Source organism: Apodemus sylvaticus, chromosome 7 (genome assembly GCF_947179515.1).
Source record: "Apodemus sylvaticus chromosome 7, mApoSyl1.1, whole genome shotgun sequence".
NCBI lineage: Eukaryota > Metazoa > Chordata > Mammalia > Rodentia > Muridae > Apodemus > Apodemus sylvaticus.
The window spans coordinates 51,140,186-51,159,950 of NC_067478.1; the positions used below are offsets into that span (position 1 = coordinate 51,140,186).

The 19,765-nt window shown below is 43.8% G+C and overlaps 1 protein-coding gene across 2 annotated transcripts in view; it reads right to left on the bottom strand.

The window, feature by feature from the left end:
* Window positions 1-17,674, bottom strand: part of Gclc (glutamate-cysteine ligase catalytic subunit) — a 36,544-nt gene extending 18,870 nt beyond the window's left edge. For both annotated transcript variants that reach the window (XM_052187779.1, XM_052187778.1), the window contains exons 1-2: window positions 17,240-17,674; window positions 716-828 (exon numbers count right to left, since the gene is read on the bottom strand). In XM_052187779.1, the coding sequence (XP_052043739.1) occupies window positions 716-828; window positions 17,240-17,389 (263 nt within the window). In that variant the 5' untranslated portion in view covers window positions 17,390-17,674. The remainder of the gene's footprint in view (window positions 1-715; window positions 829-17,239) is intronic.
* Window positions 17,675-19,765: the final 2,091 nt, after the last annotated feature.

Here is a 19,765-nt window from a genome sequence, read left to right on the forward strand (position 1 = left end):
GGGGCAGGGGCAGGGGCAGGGGCAGGGGCAGGGGCAGGGGCAGGGGCAGGGGCAGGGGCAGGGGCAGGGGCAGGGGCAGGGGCAGGGGCAGGGGCAGGGGCAGGGGCAGGGGCAGGGGCAGGGGCAGGGGCAGGGGCAGGGGCAGGGGCAGGGGCAGGGGCAGGGGCAGAGGCAGAGGCAGGGGCAGAGGCAGAGGCAGAGGCAGAGGCAGAGGCAGAGGCAGAGGCAGATCTCCAAGTTCAAGACCAGAGTAAGCTCTAGGACAGCCAGGACTACTCAGAGAAATTCTGTCTTGAAAAACAAAACAAATAAACAAAAAGGAAACAAAAGAAGGAGGAGGAAGAGGAGGAAGGGGGAAGGAGAGAGGGAGAAAGACCTTTGTTTGAACCTCTGCCGTGGACCTCAATCTTATTTCAGAAATACATCGAAGAAAAAGTCTCTCCACATTATAGCTGACTGTGCTGAGTATTGTGAAGTATTGTGAAAGTCACTTTACAGAGATGAGGAGACTGAGGCACAGAGAGGTTGTTCAAGGCTACTACTCACCTCCCAAGTCGATTAGGCAGGATTGGAGACTCTTAACTTGGGACCCAAGCCTACACTCTCACCCTCTGTCGCCCACCCTGCCTTCTAGACAACTGAGAAATGATCCTATGTCCTAGTTACTCCAGAGGCTCCAGAAGCACTAGGCTGAGACTCGAGGGCACCAGCTTACTTGGGGTTTGTCCTCTCCCCCTTCTCCTGCAGAGTTTCAAGAACATCTCCTCCATTCAGTAACAACTGGACTTTTCTATTTTCATGATCGAAGGACACCAGCATGTATTCCACCTATGGAAAGTAATAAAGAGATCAATGGTTTGCCAGACTTGAACTCACATGACCTTCAGAAACAGAGCAGAGAAATGTAAAGGTTGGAAAGGAGTCACAGAAAATGGGGGCAGCCACATGTGCTTGTACTACAAGCCCTTACAGAACACACAAGTCTGCAGTTCACTGTGGGCGGACAAGAACTCAGTTTTCAATCCCTCTTTCCTCTCCTCTACTCCATATCCCACAGAAAAGTCAAGATGTTCATTTTGGCAAGTGCTTAATGGGGACGTCTTAAGACGGAGTGGAGATGCAGAGAGGTTTGTGAAGAGGTTTCTGCTGTGCATCGCCTTGGCTGTTAACAAGAGGCTCTCTAGATGAGTCAAGAGAGATTACACTTCCTGGCAGATTCTTCTACATTCCTCAAGGATTAAAATCATAAACACACCAATGTAAAGACATTATTTTAGAGGCTCCAACAATTTAGTTTTGGCATGGCACAGGTAATCTAATACAACTTCCTTGATCTGTAATGCCATACCATTTATAATGCAGGACACACCGGTACATTTATTACACATGGTAGAATCCTAATCTGCCCCCCCCCACCCCAAATCACAGATCAAATAGCAAAGAAAGACTTCTGTGGGCAATACAACTTGAGCTTGCATTTGTTTTCTGATATAGCATACTTTACAAATAAAAGAGTTAGTGTGGAAGATTAAGAGTATCAATCACTATCCGTGATTTAAATGAAATGCCTATTATCCAGTCTAAGTGAGAACTTGTGGGGCTGGGTTATTCAAGCCAAAGCTTAGCTGACTCTTTAAAGACAGCAGCCAGAGAGAACATGTGGCAAGCTAATGGCCCACAAGACAAACCAGTGAGTGCCACGAGATGGTGCTGGAATTCTGGTCTTACATAGCCCAGGTAGGGTTAGAGGACCAGCATATTCAGTCCTTTATTGTAAGGTTAGTTACTAAGAGAGCCTTTCAGAGGTTCCTAAAGCTATACACAGCACTGAACCGCACAGATGATCCTCCTGTACAGGCTTAAGTATAATCAAGTTTAATTGCTGCTCATAGCGAGAGAGTAACAATTAAAATACACTGTAAGAAGAGTTATGTGACTGGCCTTTGTCAGAAGTAAAGACAGTTTTGGGGACTGCAGGTAACTGAAACCAGAGAAAGAAAACCTCATGTAAGGTGACTGCTCCCGTTAGTTACCCTAAGTGCTGCCTAGGTGACATAGCTGGATTTTGCTTGCTCTACTTTTCCTCCTGGAGAATGGGGTACCTGTGGGTCAGAAGTCCCTATCTGGGTAAACTAGCTGAAATTGGTTCTGAGGTGGCTGTCAGACAACCCCTCCTTGCCGATTCATCATCCTCAGCGCCCCAACACCTGAAGTTGCCATGGTAGCAACTGGAAAGAACATAGAAGTAGAAAGTGGCACCTTTGCCAACAGTAACTCCAATCCCATAGGCACCATGATTTCTCAAAACACTGCTATCTGCTAGGGACCATGTGTTCAAGCAACTGAGGCTGTGGGGAGCATTTCACATTTAAACTGTAACAATAGGTTTAAAAGGTTAAGATCTATCTATGAAAAAGTCACAGGCACCCTTTCTCTTGTGCTCATTTGTAGACAACTTAACATACCCGTGGGGACAACAGTACTGACTCAGGGAGTGAGGGTCATGTACCCCCTCAGCTCCAGCAGTGTTGAGCTGAGAGTCCTGGGTCTGGATGCTGTCTGGAAGTCTGTTATGGACAATCCTTCCAGTTCTTCAGCCTTTGTTTTTACTACATTAACTGAGGGGTTTATAACATCTTGTATTATCGGTTCATATATCTAAATCAATGTCACCCACTCTTCACAGGAATCTAAATCCATCAATTAGATGACTAGTGGTTATAAATGTTCATTTGTCTATATGTTTTAACTGAAAAGCAAAATAGCCTTTTAAATTATTGCTTCTGCCTGGTATGGGTGTACACCTGTACTCTCTGTGCTAGGGAGGTTGTCGTAGGAAGATTTGAGGCTAGCTTTGGCTACATGGTGCTCAAATCAGGGTCTAATCAAAAATAGGGATTCAGAGGACTTTCCAGAGGATATGCCATTTAAATTAAAACTAATTCCTAGAAGGGACACTGGCTACACAAAGCCAAGTGTCTTACAGAACATTCCTTCAACATAACTACGACTTCCTTCAGCACACTCTACTTCTGTAGCCACTCCTGGGAGCTGATGTCTCTGCAGAAGATATACCAAGAGCTCACACACTGGACATCATCACACAATAGTTATCCTCTAAATCATAAACTCTTAACCCTGGGACCTTGCCTGGGGCCTCAGCCCAACACAGAAAATATTATTAACTCATTTGGGGGGCATACTCTCAGCTATCAAATTGGACAGCACCATTTCCACATCCAGCACGACACACAAACCTGAAGTGCCTGAAGGTGTGAGCTGCGCTGGTACTACTATCACTCACCCCACAGTAAGGTAGGGAGACTCTGAATGCCAAGACATTGAGCACAGTGTAAAACTGAGAAATCTGTGGTAGTCGGAATAAGAATGGCTCCCATAGGCTCCTGTATCTGCCACACTGAATACATAGTCAATAAATAGGGAGTGGAACTCGAAAAGGATTAGAAAGATCAGGAGGTATAGCCTTGCTGGAGAAAGTGTGTTACTGAGGGTGAGCTCTGAGGTTTTTTAAACGCCTCCGCCAGGCCTAGGCTCTGTTGCAGTCCTGCAGATGAGGACGGAGCTCTCAGCTACTGCTCCAGTGCCATGCAGGCCACCATGCTCTACCATGAGAATAATGGACTAAACTTCTGAGAGTGTCTGCCAGACCCAATGAAATGTTTTCCTTTTAAAGAGTTGCCATGGTCATGGTATCTCTTCACAGCAATAGAACAATGACTATGACAAAATTCTAATGCAAAAACTTTCATACAAAAATTTGAGATGGGTCAGATTTGATTCAAGGTGCAATCTATTGTCAGAATTACTACATTTCCAGTCATGCTTTTTGGCATACCAGTTACAGTTTTGGAGCACCAAGTGTCCTGTGGCTTTCTGCCTGTGATAATATGACAGTACTGTAAACTAGTGAGATGTTATAATAAATTGTTCATGCCTCAAAAAGGAGTGGTTTTAGTGGAATCCTAACACATCTCATGTATCCTAAGATAATAGCTCCCCATTCTCCTCACACACTTCAAGATGTCAATTTATATCACAGAATCATACACTACACTCCAGAGGAAGTTTACATATTTAGAAATCAAAATAAATTTGGCTTCATCCTGACCTGATCTTTGGTGGCATCTGGAATGCTTGATCAGGCCTGCAGCTTTCAGAGCTGGCTGGTTTTTATACCTTAGAACATATTAACTGTTCGTTGCAATTTTAACACTGCGTAAGTGTGAACTTCTCCACAAGCCTAGTTCAGTGAGGAGGCCCGTGGGAAAAATCCAGACTTTAAAAGGGAAGAAAATAGGATTGAGACTCTCGCAAAAGGAAAGTTCTCCTTATGGTTACTTAGACTCTGATTAGTACAGAGTAAATATATAATAAAATTTCAGTTATCTGATCTCACCTAAATAGTACAGAATATTTAGTACTAGAACATTTCTATTACTGTAGAAAGGACATAAAGGTCAGACAGACCAGAATTCTGACCCAGACATGCTGACAGTGCCTCAAAAGAATCCACAAATGTAGATTTCCTCCCTTATGATTTATGATTTCAGTTTTCTCCACATTTCTTTATAATGTAGGATGTGGGGCAGTCGTGGTGCCTGTGTATGGAGCTGGGGTGAGAACCAGTAGGAGTTGGTTATCATCCTGCCCCGTGGTCCCAGCAGTCACATTCAGCTGCTGGGCGTGTGAGTGAGGAGGCAAGCCGCCTTTATCCACTAAGCCGCCCTGCTTCCTCATGCTTTAAGGATGACATAAAACATGTATTTTCTGGACCTCTGAATTTATGTTAGTTATTTTTCTAATCATGCAATCACGTTTAGCATGCCATCTCAAGTTGTCTTACATGTATGAAGCCCCACCTTGTTTATGAACCAAACTAGTCTTCTCACTCAAGCCTAAGAAGGAAGCCCCTCAGGTTACTGCTGTGATGTTTGTTTTGGCTAGTAATAACTCACAGTATTATAAATATAAGTAGTTATTTACCTTAAAACAACTGTGCTTCAGAACTTTAGCATCTAGATTTTAAGGACAAATGAACTCTTTAGCTCTTTCTCCAAAAAAACCACTGCGAGTTCTAGTCACATGCATACGAAGATAAGCTGTTTTCATTTGACTGCCCTGCAATAGACAGAGCTGGAGGTGGGGGGGAGCTGAGGTCGCCTTCTTAAGCGTGTGAGAACTGTGGACTGTGCACTTCAGCATGGAAGCAGTCTACTACTAGAGAAAACCCGCATGGGTGTTGTGGCATCCCACTCACTGCCTGAGGTACTAGAGGTAAGTCAACACATCCCCTTATACCATGTTTACTTTGTCCTAAGTTCTGTGAGAAACAGGAGAGTGCGGTTTAAGTTCCTAGAACCAAATCACAAAACAGTTAACGCCAAAGCACCCACTGTACTCACAGAGGACCATGTATGCCTCAGAGATAGAGTGTCAGAAACACAAGTCCCCTTTCTCCCAGAACATGTAGTTCAATGCCACCCCAAACCATTAAGAATTTGAATGCAGATACTCTGTAAACCACAGATCAGAGGCAATGTCAGGGTCCCAAAGCTGTATCTGAGTTAGCAGTTTGAGCATCAGTCATCCCAGCCTGCTTTAGACATGACTTGCGACATTCAGACAAAGCTGAATCATGTCTAAAGGTCAAGCACCTCTGGTTCAGCAGAGGCTGCCTAACTGTAAAGCAAGCTCAGCCTGAGTATCTTCTGAAGGACTGGCCCAGCCTTTACCTTTCCTAGGGTCAGTGTGCCAGCTGAGTGGCTAGGAAGGCTGTAGTTACAGACTCAACTTGGCAGCCTTTGTCCTCTGGACCAAAGAATCTACTGCATATGCAGTGAACAGTGTCAGAGTGCTGGCATCTCACTGGCTGTCTGAGGATGAAGCGTGCTTAGGCTTACATTCCCCTCTAGGGCTCTGAGATGCACTCATGTCCTCGTGGGGAGTGCTACTTCAGCCCTAGTCCTCTTTCTCATCCATCTGTGGTGAGGTCTGTGCATACCACCAGTTCCTCCTGCCTGCGTGAGCAGCATCCTGTGGGAGCAGTGAAAAGGGCAGACAATCCCTTTGGAACCACATGCCTCATTTTCTTGTGTTTTTGTCGTAACATGCTTTCTTGTAACATGAAGATAGTTATCAGCGTCACCAGCCCCTGAAGGAGAATGGCACCAAACACAGTCGTAGCACAGGCCAGTGCTCACTGTTGTCTTGCTCTACAGCAGGGCCATAAAGCTTTTCACAAGTTGACTACAACACCTTGGTGGCCATGTTAGGTATGATTAATACTAGAAAATATGTATTTATTGTAACAGAGACAGAAATACAAGAGTATCTCATTTAGGTGACAAAATTACTATTCCATGAGAATCTTACTTGGGATCTGGTCTTAGTTAACCGAAGTCTACCTATGTATACAATCACTCCCGTGTTCTGACCATTTCAAGGGCTCACAGTAAAAATCCTTCCAGTAACATTAGGTAAGTCCCATCCATCATCCAACCCTTTCCCACCATGCTGCAGGCACATTTGCCTTTCTGCTTCTCCAGTAACCGTGCCAGGCCTCCTGTATCACTTCTTTGGAGGAAATTTTTAGGCCCCAAATACTGACTCCTCCTAAAGCAACCTCCCACACTGTAACAAGGTGCCTTACCTACTCTGCTTTCCCAGAATCTCCTTTTACTTAAATGTAATCTTGTTTCCAAAGTTACCCATTTAGAATACAGGCTTATAACCCTCTCCATATACATGAGAGGGAATCTGAGCCAATTGTATGCTCTTCTGTTACCAGTAAGATGCTGGACATATCTTCACTTTGTACTAGAGATCTTTAGGCTTGTCTAGGCAACTGCATTTTTTGGTTAAAGCAAGTCACTTGGAGTACAGAGTGGGAAAACCAACTCTTGCTATTGTCACCACAATCCATTTTCCCTAGTTCATTCTAAGTCAAGCACTAGACCACCAAGCTCTTTTTGCAGCTGAGTAGAGTCGGTCTCTCCTGGGGGAGAGTTGGGAGTGGAGCGTGCCTGAGTTCTGTGCTTTCAGCACTTCCTGGCTCTTTCTCTACTTGATTAGAAGGGTCAGTGGATCATAAGCCCTAGACATGGCCACCTCCTGGCCTCCCGGCACAGGCAGGACTGCTGGGGAGTGCCAGGCAATAAAGCAACAACACTCAATTCCCCCTTAGATATGTCTGAGACTTGCAGCTCTCAGAGAGTAAACTCCAGGAGGTTTTTTAAACTCTCTGAGCTTTCAGTGACTGCTGTTATCTCTAACCATTTTAAACAGTTCAGAGCAGTGCAGATGATCCTTCAGGACCATGCCTATCTCTGCGGAGCACTAAGAACCCCACCTTCTGACTTCTATGGTTAATTCCAATGAGATAAAAATTACATCCCAGACTTTTTGTGTATATAACACATAAATGTGTGGGTGTGTTCCTGTGCGTCAGTCTTCTTGTTTTCTATTTTGCTTGAGACAGTCTCTGCCATTTTTCTACTGTGTGTGACAGGTCCACAACTTTCCAGAGATTATCCTGTCTTCACCTCCTATGTCCTCACAAGAGAGCAGGGGTTACACATGCTTGGACTATTACAGCTGGTTATATGAGTTCTGAGGATTTAAACTCAGGTCTTCACTCTCCATGGTAGGACTTTATTCATTGAGCCATTTCCTTGGTTCAGGTTCACACCTCAGATTTTGAGTGTTTTCTAAGTTTGAAGAAAAATATTCAGGAGTCTTTTACTTTGTTTCTGAGAAATCTGCATGCCTTTTAGAAACAAAGGACTTAAAAGAATCTTGCAAGGAAACTGCACAGAAGGCAACAGACCCATGTAGACATCTATGTCATCTGGAATATCTTTCTTTCTTTGGGATACCTTTGTAACCTTATTGTGGAAATTAGTTTAACTACAAAATCCTGACCGCAGCAGACACAATATGTACACAGAGCGCACTCAAACAACACAGAATAGGTCCACCTACTCTTCTAGGCCTACAGCCAAGTTTTCTGGTTACCTACAATGATACATCACTATAAACTCTTAGGGAAGACAGCTCTTGTGGCTGCCATGTGTGAGGTCCTCTAGGTTTGACCCAAGCACTGTAACACAAATGATTAAAAGAAACAAACTAACATCCAAACAAAAAACCCTGCTAGCAAGCACTGCTTTGCTGGTGAGTCTGTCTCTATGTAGAAGCAATCTCCAAATACTATCTTTGGGCCTCCAGGCAGACTGTGTAGCACTTTCCTCCAAACTAAAATATTTCCTTCATGAAAGGGGTGGGGAGGAGCACACTCGAGACCCAGGTAGTTCCTGAAATTAGTGAGATCTACAGGTTCCTCTCTAAGACTATGGAAGCAGTGAACACTGGAGAATAGCAGGGCGACTGACAGAACTGTCCCACTGTCTGCATGTTCCACAGCAGCCTCAAGACTAGCTTTAATGAGTCAGCACCCAGGCTGGGATAGCCTTTTCTGTGATACAGCTATCCATTCTCCTGAAAGTCACCCTTCGCCAGACTCTTGTAAGTGTCCCCAGTAAGCCCAATGGTTTGCCTTGGACTTTGATCCCACAAAGCTCCCTACACAGCCTATGAACAAGTGCATTAAGAACATGGACTCAACCTTCTTCTTGGCCTCAACTTCTGGCCACCTGTTTCCCATGCTGGCTCTGTCAAAGCCACATGAACTCTGCTCTGTAAATGGGACCTCCCCTCCAGCCACTGGCTTTCTCAATGGCAGCAAGCTTCTTCGTCTTCTTCATTCTCTTTTCCTGGCCCAGCACGGGACATGTTAGTATATAGCAGTGGTTCTCAACCTATGAGTCGAGACCCCTTTGAGGGAATGTCAAACAACCCTTTCACGGGGGGTCACCTAAGACCCACCAGAAAACACAGATATTTAAATTATAATTCACAACAATATGAAGTATCAATAAAAATAATTTTATGGCCAGGTAGTGGTGGTGTACGCCTTTAATCCCAGTACTTGGAAGGCAGAGGCAGGCAGAATTCTGAGTGAGGCCAGCCTGGTCTACAGAGTGAGTTCCAGGATAGCCAGGGCTACACAAAGAAACTCTGTCTTAAACCCGCCCCCCCCAAAAGATTTTATGGTTGGGGGTCACCACAACATGAACTATATTAAAGAATCATTAGGAAGGTTGAGAACCATTGGCTGCAGAAAGTAGTCAATAAATACTCCCAAATTTGAAAGTAGCCCACCATGGAAATATGGCCTTTGGAGTCTTACCATGTCAGAAAAGTTTAAGTTTCAGCTTGTGCTACTTATTCTGCTTGTTAATTTCTTAGAATAGCTGCAAGGCTCAAACAGGTTTACTTCCTTAGTACAGGCAAAAACTCAGAAGTTTACTATGCACAGCTACACAATTATATTGTAGCCTTTAGTGTATGTTGCTTCAGAGACAATGTTAAAATCCCATCCAGACAAGGAGAGAAAATAGCGTCTAACAATTGTTGTGTGCATTTCAGGATTTTCAAAACTTGCTGGCATTTAGAACATAGTCAAACAGTTAAAAGGTATTAAAAGTATGTGCCTAGAATGCATGAAGCCCTGACTGGAATCCCTGGCACCACAAAAACAAAAGAATACCAAAACAAACAAGAAAAGCTTGACTGATCTGGTTATTGGGCGTCTCAGAACTAGGAGGACAGTCAGCTTGGACAGAGCAGCAAGGGGAGCAGGGCTGGGAGGGTAATGGGGGGAAAGGGGAGGCCTCCATTCCTCCCCTTAAACAAAGTGAGTATAAAATCCAAACACACAAGGCCCAGAGAGCTGCAGAACCTCTTCCTCAAGAATTCAGAAAGTTATGTAGAATTCAACGTTATGCAAAAGTACCCCAAGATATTTGCACTCCAATTAAATTCTAATTCAAAGGTACTGGGTAGAGAATACACAAGTATGTAGACTTTTCTGGAGCTACTCATAACTATAAAAACTACTTCTTTAAGAGATCTTCTCTCTAAATAATTATATTCCAGAAGTATTATGAATCCATACAGAAATATATAAATAAACACTAAGTACCTAACAAGGTAAAGTTTATTTCTATCATTCAAAGATTACCATGCATCCAAAGCACAGAAGCATACTAAAAATGGAGGTGGGGTTAACCAAATGACAAGTGACCTGAAATGTCCAAAGCAAGCATCAGAACCACACTAATTATCGTAATTTAGTGTCCAGAAGAGTGGGTTTAGAAGGTTGAAGGATAAATGACAAATTTAGAAAATCAGCAAGTGTATATGGTCTTACATGTATAACACATCGAAAACTACAAAACACTGCTGAGAAATTAAAGATGTAGAGAGAGAGATTTGCTTGTTCATGATTAGAGAGATTCAATATTGTTTAGGTTTCAATTCTCAAATTGATATGCAGACTCGATAGAATTCTAATGGGATCAAAATCTCATGAGGACAGATTTTTTTATACACTGACTACCTGGTTCTAAAACTCATGGAAATTCAATGTCTCTAGAAATAAATTTAAACTAGTTAAAAAAACAAAAAGAAGTAGTATACTAACCTTTAATCCCAGCACTCAGGGGGCATAGGCAGGCAGATGTCTGAGTCTGAGGCAAGTCTGGCCTACAGAACAAGTTCTTGGACAGCTAGAGCTACTCGGAGAAACCTTGTCTCCAGAAACCAGAAAAACGAGCAAGCAAGCAAACAATGAACAAATAAAAAAAAAAAAAAAAACAAACAAAAACCCCAAAGCAAAGAGAGATGGAATATCATGATTTTATGCTCTATAGAAATCAAAGGACAGTCAGATCAGTGGAAAGTGCAACAAGCACAGAAATAAAACTACACAATGAGTGGGGAAGCGTGCCTTTGCAAGCAAAGGAAGCCTAGACCTTTCAGCAAACACCGGAGCAATCATCAACATAAAACCATGTGTGACAGACACAATACATAAGTTGCCTTTCTTTTCTACGAAATATAGATAAATTGGGGCTAGGGGGAAGAAGGCATGACCCAGAATGTTTGTAATACCTATTAAGAAATGAATTGTCTTCACTTCAGATGAGAAGTTAATATTCAGAGCTTATAAAAATTGTAAAAATTGGGGACCGGAGAGATGGCTCAGAGGTTGAGAGCACTGACTGCTCTTCTAAAGGTCCTGAGTTCAATCCCCAGCAACTACAGGGTGACTCTCAACCATCTGTAATGAGATATGGTGCCCTCTTCTGACACACAAGTATATATGAAGGCAGAACACTGTACATAATAAATAAATATTTTTTAAAAAGTTGCAAAAATTAAATAACAAGGAAATAAAATTGTTGCCGGGTAGTGGTGGCGCTCGCCTTTGATCCCAGCACTTGGGAGGCAGAGGCAGGAAGATTTCTGAGTTCGAGGCCACCTGGTCTACAGAGTGAGTTCCAGGACTCAGAACTACACAGAGAAACCCTGTCTTGAAAAACCAAAAAAAGAAAAAAGAAAAAAAAAAGAAATAAAACTGCCAATCAATGAACAGATAGTTCAACTAAGTAGACAGTGTTCACAAAACAAAACAAACAAAATACCTCACAAATGGCCAATAGTTATCTTTAAAAGTGTTCAACATCCCATTCAGGAAAATTCAAATTCAAACTCATCTCGCCTTGCCTCAAGTGGAATGATTATCATCAATAAATCTAACAGCAAACAAAGAGGACTCGGAAAGAAAGGAACCCTTGTTTACTACAATGGGGATGCAAGTTAATACAGCCACTGTGGAAAGCAGTTTAAAGATTTCTCAAAAAATTAAAAAAAGAACTACCATATAGGTAGCATGAGCTACCTCAGCCCTGGGCATTTCCCCATAGAACTCCATATCTTACCACAGAGGGATTTACCTGTTATCGCTGCTTTTTTTCACTATAAAAAGGAAGCGGAGAGCCAGGCAGTGGTGGCGAACACCTGTAATCCCAGCACTCTGGGAGGCAGAGGCAGGCGGATTTCTGAGTTCGAGGCCAGCCTGGTCTACAGAGTGAGTTCCAGGACAGCCAGGGCTACACAGAGAAACCCTGTCTCAAAAAAACCAAAGAAGAAAGGAAGTGGAATCAACCTAGTTGTTCATCAAACAGAGGAACGGGCAATGAAAATTTGGCATACAAACACAAAAATAACGTGATATGGAGTTCTATGGGGAAATGCCCAGGGCTGAGGTAGCTCATGCTACCTATATGGTAGTTCTATTTTTAATTTTTTGAGAAATCTTTACACAGTACTATTTAGCGTTTATAAAAATGATCACAAAACTTGCAAGAAAATGGAAGGACTTAGAATGGACTTAAGAGAAAACAGACAATATCAGAAAGACAACCTCTCCATGTTCTGTCTTATATTTGAAATCTAGCTAATAATATATATATATATAAATAAATGTACGTGTAAGTAAAGAATAATATGTAGGAAAGAGAATTTTAAAAAGGTAAATATTAGGGAATAAGGAAGGACTGAATGCATGTAACAGACCCAAATTACGAAAGAATATAAAACTTTTTCTATGAGCTCTGTTGTCCCAGGTCCCACCCATCACCTCTAGAGTGGTGGCACTATTCCAACTGCAATATAAGTTCATTAGGTCTTTGAGTTCAGTCTAATTTTGGTGTGCGACATTTTTTACTTACAACGTTTTTTAAATAATAAAGCTTAAAATAAATAAAATTCAAAAAAGAATGTGTTTAAGAGCTTATTATAGTAAGTCAATAAATGTGGTTGTGAAATGCAATTGAGATTCTGAAATGTAATGTTATTATTTATTGTTGTTTTATTCAGAATGTATGTGTACATATGGCTGTACCACACAGAAGTGTAGTGCTCTCAGAGACCAGAAGAGGGCATTGGGACTGGAGTTACAATGGCTGTGTGAAGCAATGGAAACTGGGTTTTCTGGTAAAACAACAAATGTTCTTAACTCTTGAGCCATTTTAAATTCTATCACAAATTACTAAGATAAGGTCAGACCCGAAATGCCTATGGTTATTTAAATGAAATGTAAAGTGAGGCCTGTAGCCCCCGGAAGACTGAAGCAGGAGGCTTACAAGTACAAGGCCTGCCTATTTCAAAATTTTAAGAAGGGCTGATGATATATAGCTCAGCAGTAGTGTGCTTGCTAAGCATTTCCTTGAAACAAAGCAGCAAAGTTGGAATTACTGGGTTTGGGAAAGACATATTCTTTGAGAACAAACTACTCTATTTGGTTAAAAATATCTCTAAATATTTGCTTTCTTCCCCTACCCCCTGCATTAAAACTTTTTGTTTAAATTTTTATTAACATATATTATTTTTCAAGGTCTCATCTTTACCACAGTCTGGGGCTGAGATGAAGAAAGAACAGACAGAAGGAGGGCTCCGACAGGCTATGCTCACTCTGGTGGCATGGTGCCAACTACAGCAACAACCAAGAACCTTGGCACAGGCAGGGGCTTAGCTAGTAGGAGGTCTCTGTAGGTGAGCGGTTTTTAGGATATAACACTCACACTCAGCCCAGAGAAGGCTTTGCCAGTTCTGAGCACGACTGGTATGCCAATGTCCCATGAGTCTGAAGTTTTGGTCCTTGACCAACTCAAGTCAAATCCTACTCATTCACTCAGAACTTCACTCACTCCCAGCACATCATGCCATCTTTTCCACGTCTGCTTTTTGCCATCATGTCCTGACAGCCCCATGACCTGCACAGTGTACATGCTGTAAAAGTGATTTGGTGACATGCCAAGCATTGCAAATAACCTAAAACTTTAGAGTTAGGTTTCAATTCTGCTACTAAATAACTGAAAAGGCTTGGCCAAGCTGACAGCAATATTTGTTTCAAGTAGTAGCTACACTACAGGATACTGGAGATTAAACCCAGGGTCCTATGCATGCTAGAAAAGAACTCTCTAACCGAATTATGTCCCTTGCCCTGCATCAGTATTTTATTGTCTGTTTGTGACAGGGTCTCTCAGTGTAGCCCTGGCTGTCCTGGAATTCACTACACAGACCAGACTGGCTTCGAACTCAGAGATCCAACTGCTTCTGCAACGCTGGGGTTGAAAGTGTGTGCCTCCACCATACCCAGCTTCCTCCATCAGTATTTTAAAATACAAACACTGAGCTATAAACAAAACCTGTACCCGAAGACTCCTTTCCCACATCATTCTCATCGGGGAACAAGTAGTATTTGGTTCTTCAAGTTAGAACTTCCCAAAGAAATATCATAATAAATGGTGCTCAGGGTTAGGAGCTGTCATATTAAAGGCCAAATAGGCATGTGTAGAAAAAAGAATGGAAAAAAATCCCAAAACGAAGCAAACAACCCTATCCAAACCATCCACACTCAAACTATAAAAGCTGGAAGAAATAAGAGAAAATGAAGTAAGTGGGCTCAAGACCCAGCGGTCAGTCTGGCAAACAGTAATTTCTGGTGTGGAGATTTAACACTGTCCTCAAACATGGATCCAAATATTTCTGAAGTGGCAGGCTCTCTTCCAAACACAACTATGACCAGTTTTAAGGTTTAACTGCAGTTCTTTTTGTTTTTTTTACCAAGTCCATGCCCCCGATAAATACAATGTCAAACATTCCTAATGTCCTGGTGATCCCCTGACCATAAAATTTTCATTGCTACTTAATAACTGTAATTTTGCTACTGTTATGAACTGTAATATAAACATCTGATATGCAGGATAGGTGACCCTCCTGTCAAAAGGGTCATGGTCCACAGGTTGAAAACCACTGTTGTATTTGGTGGTGTGCCTATCCAGTGCAACACACCACATCTAAAGCACTTTTCCCCAGCAGAGCTAGCCTCATCTCTAGGGCCCATACCACTGACCACACCTTCCTCCTCTTATCTACTCAGTCTGTCTCTCAGTTACTCTCCAAGACTTCTACTTACAGAAGGTGTGTTAAGATCCTGACCAGCCTTCAGACATCTCCGCGGTGTGTGACTTTAAGTTCCCACTGTGCACAAGGACTTGTGATAACTTCTGCTCTTGTACATCACAACAAATACTTGGGCATGAGACTGCCACAAGAAATGTAAAAGTACAACAATAGAGGCTAGGTATCTGTACTCCAAAGGTCGGAGGCAGGAGCATGAAGCCCCTGGTTGGGGTGAGGGCTTGGGGCAGGTGAGGAGCAAGGCTTCACTGAGTGTCCTTCAGGAACACCCGAATGATCAGGACTTTTCCTCCTTGTCTAGGAACTTCTCATAGTTCTAATCCTTCCAGAGTCAGCCTATTTCCAAGTAAACTGGAAGGGGGGGGGGGATCAGTTTATAGGTTTCTAGGTAACTTATAATATTTGCAAAAAAGAAATTTGGAAATGCAATTTCAGCAGCCACTAAGTTTTTAAGGGATACTGCTGTCATCTAATGTAGAACCGGTGTAAGCCAGGCAACTTATTACACCTCTGTAGTCCAACTTCTCAACAGACCTGCCTAGCATGCTCTTTTCAGGAAGTATTAACTGTCAGGCAATGATGGTACACACCGTTCAGCACTCAGGAGGCAGAAGCAGGCAGATCTCTGAGTGAGTCTGTGTCCAGCTTGGTCTATACAGTGAATTCCAGGTCAGGGCTACACAGAGAAACCCTGTCTTTAAAAACAGTGTTAACTGGCTGAAATGCTGGGTCCAAACACTGTCCCCTTTACAGACAGAATACAAGTGTACAAGATTGCCAGGCTTCTTTCTTCGCTCTCCGAGATGTTCTGTGGGGAGGAAGGTAGACTGGGTACCAACTCTCTAGCCACCAAATCCTGTCATGATGGATGTGTGGGACACCTGAGGTCCTGCTCTGCAGCTCCTCACAGCACTTCACTGTCCATGTGAAGTCTCCTGAAACAGGCAATTAGTTGTACATGCTCTTCCTGCCAACAGGGGGAGCATTTTCTAAAACAGAGATTTGGGAGGTTCCTGGTTACTAGAGGAAAAAGGCAAGGAGGAAGACAAGGGACTTGGTGAACAGTTGTGCTTTGACTCCATTGAAATTCTTGGGGGGATGAAGCCCAACTCAGATCGACGCTTACAAAGGCATTCATTTGTTTTTAATTCTTGTCTTTATGAAATCCTAGCAAAATGGTGAAAGATGCAAAAGTAAATTTTTGATTGCTCAACAATGGCTGATTCCATGAGAACCTTACAGGACGCCACAGTTTGCTGCCGCCCACTATGCCAGGCACATAGTTAGGCCCTGGGAAAAAACAAGTGAACCAAAACCATAATGTCCCTGCCCTGTAAATGATTCACGGAACACAAATGAAGAATTGTCAAATATAAATACACAACAAACTTTGGGCTAAAATTGGAGAACTGCCAAACGAGTGTGTCCCCTCCCTGAAAGAAAATATAGACATTTTTTTGTAGAAATGTGAATTATTCGTCATTACACTTCCTTAGTCCAAGCATAATTCTTCCAGCTGCAGACGGCAGAATCATCTAATGTACCAACATTAGATACAGAAAAACTAACTTTTTGCAAGATATATTCATTCTATGCTGGAACAGCAACACTCTGAAACTTAGCCCAAGGATAATACTGACTAAAGGATAAATTACATAGAGGCGTGGCACGCTATCTACGGTAAAAGCCAAACCCACACAACAAAGGTCAGACTCAAGAGGTTATTTAACTTTATGTATCTCTTTATCAATGTGTTCCTTAAAAATAAGGAATGCGCACAAATAAATGTTTTTAGCGTTGCCGCTTTCAGATGGTTCGATCATGCACAAGTTTTAGCACTGACTCGTAACGCTTAGCTGCAGGATCTAACCAGTCTTAACCTAACCTCTAAGTTGTAAGCATTTACAGTTAAACCGGATAATGAAGTCTCCCGTCTTTTAGGAAGACAACCCCCAAGTCCTTAGGTCTAGTAATGTGTTTGTTGCAATGTATAACTCTAAAGTTTGCGGACAGGTGTAAGATGTGACAGGCTCAGAAAAGCTAGAGATGACGGAGGGCCGAAGCAAACACCCTGGAGATTTGAAACGTGATAGCAAGCCAGCCCGGACAAGTCCGTCCCGTTCACATTCATCTCCAAGGCGAACTGTGCGACCCGGACGCTGGGAGGCAGATATTCACAGACACACACACACGCCTCCCGCTCAGGCCCTCCCAGTATCCGAGCGGCTTTCGTCCCGACAGGAATGAATGAGCCCGAGTCGCCAGCGCCGAGCCGGGGTCGGCGGCGGGGCCGCGGGCGGCCTGGCCGAACAAAGGCGCGCGAGCTCACCTCGTCACCCCACTTGAGCACGTCCTTGTGCCGGTCCTTGACTGCGTGGTAGATGTGCAGGAACTGGAGGATGCCGTGCCTCCGCACGTGGTCGGCGTGGCGCTTGGTCTCTTCCCAGCTCAGCGGCGAGCCTTGGGACAGCAGCCCCATGGCCGCGTCCTCTTCCCGACCGCAGCTCCGCTCGGGGGGCGCCCTCGGGCCGCGCGGCGGGTGTCCCGTCCGTTCCCGCTCCGGCTCGGACCCCGCCGCGCGGTTGACAGCCCTGGCCGCGGTCTCTTGTCGCCGCCGGGTCTCGCGCTCTCACGCCTGCCCTGCGGCCCAGGCCGCCGAGGCAGCGCTCCACTCAGCGCCGCCGGTGTCGTGCACGGGCTTCCTACTTGCGACCCAAAGCAGCGGCAACACCGAGCATGCCCAGTTCCGCGCCTGCCGCTCCGCGCGCCGTGCTCCGGATTTTATAGGCTGCGGCGGGGGCGGGGAATGAAGCGACGGGTCGGGGGCGGGGCCTTGTCGGGGCGGGGCGGGGCTGGGGCCGTGGGTGTCCTCGGGGGCGGGGCTATCTGTCTACAAATAAGGAATGAAAAGTCTTGGTCCCAAGAGAAAATTGGGTCAAGAAAAAAAAAAAAAGAGAGAGAGAGAGAGAGAGAAAAGAAAGAAAAGGATTGTTTGAATTAATGAAAAGCCGACCAGATTATCTTTTAGGTGGGAGGGGCGCCTCATGCTTACAAAATGATGAGAGATAAAAATATGTTATGAAAAATAACTTGGGAGGCAACTGAAATATCTGCTCAACTCTTCATACCGGTATCAAGTTAGAGTAATACCTTTTTTTTCCCCTTGGTTTTTTTGAGATAGGTTTCTCTATGTAGCCCTGACTGTTCTGGTCTGGCCTCGAACTCACAGAGATACTCCTGCCTCCCAAGTGCTGGGATCAAATATGTGCACCACCACGCCCGGCTGAGTAATACTTTTTAATGAACGTTGTATGTTGCAAAGCTCCACATGGCATGGATGTTCGTAGAGCTGATTGCTGATCATTTACATGCGCTCTTGTATGAACAGGGATTAGACATGTGTGTCATTGTAAATCCTCTATATTAACTATGCGCTAACGGAAGCCGGGCGGTGGTGGCCACGTCTGTAATCCCAGCACTCTGGGAGGCAAAAGCAGACGGATTTCTGAGTTCGAGGCCAGCCTGGTCTACAGAGTGAGTTCCAGGACAGCCAGGGCTATACGGAGAAACCCTGTATCGGAAAAAAAAATCCAAAAAACTAAAAAACCAAACCAAACCAAAAACCCTATGTACCAACGGGATCTCAGGTTGACACAGACACCACTCATTGTGCAAAGGAGGTCTTCAAGTGTACAGTGTGAAGTTTCCCCCACCTTCAGAACGGAAGATTCATCCAGCAGTGGTCATTTTATTGCTCAGGAGCGCTTTACCCTCAGTGCGAAAAGCTCTAGGCACCGGAAGGCTCTAGGAACCAGATTCCGTGGGAACAAAGGGAAGGTACCTTGCTGAATAGTTGTTCGATTAATGTTTTGCAACTGGATAAATATATGCAGTAACTAGATTATCCATTCATGTACAGAGGGCAGGAAACATTACGCCCTTCCCCCCCACACTGTAGCTACATTTTAAACATAGATCTCACTATGCAGCCCGACCTGGCCTTGAACTCCAGGCAGCCATCTTGCCTCACCCTGCTGGGATTAGAAGCATGAACTCCCATATTTACCTTAGATTTAATATTCAACGAACACTAATCACAACATTCGGTGAACACTAATCAATGAATGCATGATAGGAATATTTTCTCATTGAATGTGTCCATCAAAGAGCTTGGGACCTCAGATACTGAAAGTATGTCTGTGGTTTCCGCACTGGAATGCATTAAGTACGCACGCAGGTTAGAAGGCATCTAACACTGAGGAGACAGATGATGCCACCCATCTCTAGCACATGGCTGGAATAATAAATTTTTAAAAAGTCATTCTAACATCCCCACCACTCAACCTTTGCTACTTACTACCCCCTACCTTATTGTGCCCTCCCCACCAGCCTTCCTAGGTCGGAACTATCTTCTGACCCACTATCCATTTTTCTTCTCTGGATGTTGGAGATTCTCCAGCTGACACACTCCTTTGAGTTCTGGTTCCTCTGTGATATGCCTGAATTTTTATACACTATCTATGTTGGATCCTGGCTTTCCTTACAGGTGGTGTGTGTGTGTGTGTGTGTGTGTTCTGTACTTCTAGGAAAGTGCTCAGTAGCACTCATAGACGAATGTTCAATAAACGTTAGCTTCTCTGTGGAAAGAGCAGGTAGTGGGAGATGGGGAGAAAAGCTGTTTTACCTGCATGTAAAGTATCCCAAAGATGATTTGGTTATTCTCAAAAATCTCACCTCACATTTTCATACACCTGCATGATTCAGCAGGATAGTTGCCAACCTCTCAAGTGACTAGTAAGCATTCAAAAGCCCATTGACATAAGAAGTGAGCTTTTAGTTTTATTAAACTTAATTG